Below are 6,173 nucleotides of genomic sequence, written 5' to 3'. Positions count from 1 at the left end.
AACTGTGTGTGTGTGTGTGTGTGTGTGTGTGTGTGTGTGTGTGTGTGTGTGTGTGTGTGTGTGTGTGTGTGTGTGTGTGTGTGTGTGTGTGTGTGTGTGTGTGTGTGTGTGTGTGTGTGTGTGTGCACGCACGGGCCAAGAGCTTTAAAATTCTCACTGGCTTCGCGTTCATTTTTCTCTTGGCAGCATCACTGTCTTCGAGATCATCTTGATGGCCACGACACAGACGGCAGCGGCGGGTGGACGGCCGTTCCGGCTTCGCGTGCGTTGGGATGGAGGTCAGGCGCGATTGGACGAAAAGGAGATAGGGGCACAGACACCGCTGCATGAGCTGTTGGCACACCTGGCGACTATCACGGGCATTCCGGCACAAGAGCAAGCCCTTCGCTCAGGTGCGTGTGCTTGTGTGTCGGCGCGAAGAGCTCCAGCCCTTCAACGACACCTGGCCGCGCTTAAATCAGCTGCTCCCGGCTCACCAGAATGTCTATGCTGTGTGGGGCGCGTTAGGCTATCCACCAACGCTGCTGAATCTCTCAAATCCCAGCCAGCCCCTTGAGGCCTTGGGATTACGGCCGGGGGACACGCTCACCGTTGCGTCGACAACGCCGGCGCCCGTACAGACAGATTCGCACCCTCCTGCCCCAGACTCTACGCCGGCACCTTCCCGGTCTACAGTTCCAGCTGATGCCGTCGGGGGTGACCCCAACGGAGAGTGCATTCTCCGTCGCGTCGTGCCTGCCGACAACAGCTGTCTTTTTCGTAGCATAGCTTACCTCGTCTCGCCAGAAGCTGCTGGGCAGCCCGCGGCTCAGGTCAGCAATGCCATTGTGCAGCCTCTGCGTCAAACTGTAGCCAGTCGCATTCGCGCTGAGCCCGAGCGCTGGACCGAGGCCACGCTGGGCCGCAGTCCAGATGACTATTGCAAGTGGATCACCTCGCTGGACGCTTGGGGCGGTACGTCACGCAGGTCGCCTGCACGCTCATCCACCCTTGCCGTTGCTCCCTCACCCCCAACATTCAGGCCAGCATCATAGCCTCATCTTTGCGCACAAATGCACCCTTTGTCACAGGAGGGATTGAGATTGCTCTGCTTGCCGAAGCCTTAAACGTTCAGATTGGAGCCGTCGACATTCAGACGGGTCGGGTCGACATGTATGCCCAGGACCGCCCGAATGATTCAGCCATCCTGCTCCTCTACGATGGCATCCACTATGACCCACTTGTGCTGTCTCCCATCGGCGCGACAGCGCCAGAGGACTTTTGCTTGCGTCGCATCGACATTGCCGATGTTGACCGTGTTGCTCGCCTAGCCCAACAGCTCAGCGCTGCGCTGCGAGAACGCCATCAGTTTACCGATGTCGGAAGTTTTACCCTTCGCTGCCTCGTCTGTCGCACCAAACTTCGTGGTCAGAGCGAGGCCCAAGCCCACGCCAAACAAACTGGTCACACCAACTTTGGTGAAGTAGATTGACGGATACGGCCTGCCTTGCAGCGAGAGCATCTACGAATTCGTCCATCGTGCGTTCTGTTTCTCCTCAATGTTCAACTCGAACGTGGGCTCGTACCTACGTATAGAGGGCTGTGCCCTCACAAATGCACCCTCCCTGTCGCTTTTCTTTTTTTCTTTTCGTTCTTTTTTTTTTTTTTTGCTTCATGGGCTGATTAGTTGACGATTAAATCAGTGAGGATGTGATGATCATGATGTGAACCGCCATTGGCTTGAGAGAGCTTGATCAATTGACCAATAATATAGCCAGCATGGGCTCTTGAATGAAGTGGGAAAGCATTCAGGGTAGGTTCGGGTGAAAGTACGGGCACGCTTGGTTGCCTACTGCTCGGACAGCTGCCAGAGGCCGATGGCGGTTTTGCCTTCACGCCCAGGGTGGCACAGCTCGTCGGGCAGCATCTCAAGGCGTGAGGCTTTAAAGCCCAACGGCTCCAACAAGCTCTGCACTAATTCAATGCTCATCTGGAAAGGAGGGCCGCCTATCAACAACCCGCCAGCAGAGCGCCAAGAGTTAGAGCGGAAGTTTGTTTGCAGAAGCATCCAGCTCACGCCAAATGCACGATCAAAATCCACTAGGAACAAAGACAATGCCCGGCCGAATGCGCGCGACGAGGACGAGACGCACCCGTCTTCTCGGTGATTGGGTAAATCATGGTAAATAGGGTACCGCCGGGAGCCAGTAGCTTTTTGTGTTGCTGAGCCCAGGCAGCGCGCGCGTCGGGGTGCAGCGCACACAAAAACGTATAGTCGTAGATGACGTCGAAGGTGCCGGTTGTTTCGAAAAAGTTGCCGAGGGCCACGGTAGCTTCGCCTTGCAAACTGGCACGATTTTCCTCAAGGACCTGCTGAGCTTCTTCAACTGCCGTCTCGCTCAGGTCCAAGCCCGTGGCCTACTTGATGCAGAGCAAGCAGGAAGCACCACCCAAAAAAAAAAAAAAAAAAAAAAAAAAAAAAAAAAATAAAAAAAAAAAAAAAAAAAAAAAAAAATAGCCAGATCGGAATCAGTATCGCGCACGTCGTGCATATGGATGTGTGGGTCCATGCTCTTGCTTTGGCTCCCTGGCCACTACATACCGTATAGCCGTGCTGGGCAAACGCCACCACAGCGTAGGCGCGGCCACAGCCGGGTACAAGAGCACGGCCTTTGGGCAAGACGCCCTCTTTGAGGACCTGCATCAAGATGGGTGCAGGCCCTGCCTTGTCAAACGCCGTGTTGCGGGCGACGCCATCTTTCCACATTCGGTCCCACATGCCGCTGGACCCAGCACGGGTCTGTGCATCAGCCTCTTCAGGAGCCGCGGCCATCTCTGGTGTGGCGACGGGAAGACTGGAAATAAAAGGCACTCTAGGTTGCACGATCGGGCGCCGGATGACTGACTACTTTGCACCACGTCAACACATGAAGGGAGACTGCGATGAGGTACCACACAAAATCGTCGTGAGGAAACAGATGCACACGACTGCCAAGCCTGTGCCTGGATGGTCAGTGAATCAAGCGCCTTCCCTTGCTCGCATTGATGGTCATTGACATGACTCACCAACACACTCCTCACAGTCGAAAGCATTTAAGCTCGGGGCCAGGAGCTGGGCACCTCCTGGATACAGACAGGTCAAACGGAAGCGCCGACCTCCAAGGAAATGAAGGGGCGCGCAGAGCTGGAGCCGTTCGGGGTCGCAACCCTCCATGAACAGGCACGAAGTAGCCATCGTTATTGCTGATGGTATCCAGTTTCATGTCCGGCTATATGTGGATATATACTCAACTATATGAGTTATTGTTGAGTTATTGTTGTTTTATTAAAGTGCACAAAGTAGTTTTGTGAATAGGAATTATACGTAAATGCAGCCAAATTTGAAGTTTAAAAAGATATCTATTGACTTGTCGTGGAACAAAATCTGGTTTAGATCATCATCACAAAGAATCGTCTGACAATATATTGTCAGACGTTTTCAACCAGCTGGTTATATTTCAAAGGAGTTTCAGCCGTATTTTTCTGGGTTCACCAATACGGAATTCGAGTTGGCCTTAGCGACGCATCCTTTCGAATCAGACGATCGAGACGGGCGAGCGACTGCACAGCAGCCCGAGGACATGACGACGCGATACGCGCCAAGCGAGCTGGCGCCGCCCGAGGGCTTGGATGAGCTGCTCTGGGGCTTTGCCAAGGAGGTGTGTTTCTCCCCGTGCATCTTGGGTGTGGTATCTCGTGATTGCGTTTGGAGAAGACCAGGCCATCCTGAAATGCCAGATAAACGCTTGAGCTTGGTGATATCTCGTGCGCTCAAGTGCGCCCACGCACGATTCCATGCTCGATGGGTGGTGATTAGGTGCTACGCGATCAGCCAGCTGACATCATTGGCTATGGCGCCAAATACTTTCGCACGCTCGCAGACCAGGGACCCGCCCGTACGTCTAAGATTCTCGGCTCGGTGTTGCCTTGTGATGTTTGTCGTGTATAATTTCGCCAAAGAGCACCTTTCCGAGACGGCAGAAGATGCATACGAAAGTTGTTTCCATCAAGACTCACGCCCTGGGGGATATCCCATTTGCCTCGTCTGCTTTGATGATAGCTTCACAGAAGGAAACCCAGCGCTCAGCGCCTAGCCAGCCTTCATCCCGCCCTGTCTCAAGCAAGCCCGTGAGTAAGCCTGGCACAGCTCCAGCGCCTGAAGTGCACGAGACTTCCGAAGCGACATCAGAAGCTGAGCCCGAAGAAAGTGAAGTGGCTCAAGAGAGCGAAGCTGCACCTGCGGATGAGGAAACTCCTGCACAGACAGAGGAGTCTGCCGAGCAACCGGCCGAGGAGCAGCCTGCTGACGCCGAGGAGCCCGCGACTGCAGCCAACGATGAAACTAATGAAGAAGAGGCTGCCGATGAGCCCGATGAGCCCGAGGCGCCAGCCGATGAGCCCCAAGCACCTGCCGATGAGCCCGAGGCGCCAGCCGATGAGCCCGAGGCGCCAGCCGATGAGCCCGAAGCACCTGTCGATGAGCTCCCGGCGCCAGCCGATGAGCCCGAAGCACCTGTCGATGAGCTCCCGGCGCCAGCCGATGAGCCCGAAGCCCCTGCCGATGATCCCGAAACACCTGCCGATGAGCCCGAGGCACCTGCCGATGAGCCCGAGGCGCCAGCCGATGAGCCCGAGGCACCTGCCGATGAGCCCGAGGCACCGGCCGATGAGCCCGAGGCACCTGAAGCTGCAACTGAGGAGGATGCTGACCAAGCACAGGGGACTGATACTGCGGAGGCTGCTGAGCAATCCGAGCAACCTGCGGAGGCTGCAGAACCCAAACCCGTCGCAGCAAGCTCCGCCATTGACCCTGTCGGTAAGCTCACATTGCTGAGTATCCGCCTTCCGTCCTATCTCAAGCGTTGGTTTATGGTGAATTTTGGGAGGATGCATGTCTCACCCGACCCATGCTTGCATTGCATTGAATTGTAGGCCAGGCTTTGCTGGCCAAGGTGGCACCGGAGCAGGCGGAGCAGGACATGTTGGCCGCCATTGGCAGTCAGGAAGCTCTCAAGTCGCTTTGGAAGCAAGCCGATTACAATGGTAACGGAGGTTGCTCCTTGGCGGAGCTGGACAAGCTGGTCGAGGAGAAGGGTTGGCCCCTGAGCAAACCCACTCTTATGCGGGCCTACAAGAAGACAACGCTAAAGGATGGAGATGGCGATGCCTGGGTTGAGCGCAAGGAGTTTGCTGCGTTCATCAGCAATGCCTTCTTCTTTGAGCGGCTGTGGGATGTTTTTGAGGATTTGGACACGGGTGATGATCGTCGTATTGACCTGCCCGAGTTTCAGGCCGGCATGCGCAAGCTGGGCTGTGCGCTGAGCGACGAGGAGGCTGCGACAGAGTTTGCTAAGATTGACACCAATGGCGGCGGGCAGATCCTCTTCAAGGAGTTCTGTGCCTACGCGGCACGCGCCGTGGGGACGGACATTGAGGCCGCTGATGCTCAATGGCAGGAGGATGCCACTGATGCTGGATCGGCAGATTCGGCAACGGCGGGCTTTGATGTAAACAAGTTGCTCGATGCCATTGCCCCAGACCAAGCCAACAAAGATTTGCTGGCTGCCATCGGCAGCAAAGAGGCCATTGGTGCCTTGTTTCGCCAAGCCGATTACAACGGCAACGGAGGCTGCTCCTTGGCGGAGCTGGACAAGCTGGTCGAGGAGAAGGGTTGGCCCCTGAGCAAACCCACTCTTATGCGGGCCTACAAGAAGACAACGCTAAAGGATGGAGATGGCGATGCCTGGGTTGAGCGCAAGGAGTTTCCAGCCTTTATGCGCAACGCGTTTCTGTTTGAGCGATTGTGGGACGTCTTTGACGGCCTGGATGAGGACGATGATCGCCGCATTGACTTGGCCGAGTTCAAGGCTGGCATGCTCAAGCTGGGCTGTGTGCTGAGCGACGAGGAGGCTGCGACAGAGTTTGCCAAGATTGATACGAACAACGGTGGCATGGTGCTATTCAAGGAGTTTTGTGATTATGTCGGCCGTGCCGGCGGCTTGGAGCCCGTGGAAGGCGATGACTGGTAAACAGTCGTGTGGCCCTGTGCTTGTTCCTGTGCTTGGATCTGTGCTTGTGCTTGTGCTGTTTTATCTGAAGGCTCTTTTATGTGCGAGGTTTTTCTGTCCCCCCCCCCCCCCCCCCCGGGGCCCCTA

The 6,173-nt window shown here is 55.8% G+C and overlaps 3 protein-coding genes across 3 annotated transcripts; 2 read left to right on the top strand and 1 right to left on the bottom strand.

The window, feature by feature from the left end:
- Positions 1-211: 211 nt before the first annotated feature.
- Positions 212-1,756, top strand: MONBRDRAFT_33794 (uncharacterized protein; the record flags this gene model as incomplete). The annotated part of the gene is made up of 3 exons (XM_001748656.1): positions 212-392; positions 508-954; positions 1,071-1,756. The coding sequence occupies 3 exons, from the start codon at positions 212-214 to the stop codon at positions 1,469-1,471; spliced, it is 1,029 nt and encodes a 342-aa protein (XP_001748708.1). The 3' UTR covers positions 1,472-1,756.
- Positions 1,757-1,828: 72 nt separating this feature from the next.
- MONBRDRAFT_28218 (uncharacterized protein) lies at positions 1,829-2,683 on the bottom strand (the record flags this gene model as incomplete). Its single annotated transcript, XM_001748587.1, has 3 exons — positions 1,829-1,986; positions 2,133-2,397; positions 2,582-2,683. 3 exons carry the CDS (start codon positions 2,681-2,683, stop codon positions 1,829-1,831), a joined length of 525 nt encoding a protein of 174 aa, XP_001748639.1.
- Positions 2,684-3,599: 916 nt separating this feature from the next.
- On the top strand, positions 3,600-6,161 carry MONBRDRAFT_33793 (uncharacterized protein; the record flags this gene model as incomplete). The annotated part of the gene is made up of 4 exons (XM_001748655.1): positions 3,600-3,677; positions 3,836-3,914; positions 4,079-4,834; positions 4,951-6,161. 4 exons carry the CDS (start codon positions 3,600-3,602, stop codon positions 6,045-6,047), a joined length of 2,010 nt encoding a protein of 669 aa, XP_001748707.1. The 3' UTR covers positions 6,048-6,161.
- Positions 6,162-6,173: the final 12 nt, after the last annotated feature.

This window comes from Monosiga brevicollis, genomic scaffold, assembly GCF_000002865.3.
Source record: "Monosiga brevicollis MX1 MONBRscaffold_24 genomic scaffold, whole genome shotgun sequence".
In the NCBI taxonomy this organism is placed as follows: Eukaryota; class Choanoflagellata; order Craspedida; family Salpingoecidae; genus Monosiga; species Monosiga brevicollis.
Note: the sequence above shows the minus strand (reverse complement) of the source record. Positions and strands in the feature narration are given on the sequence as shown.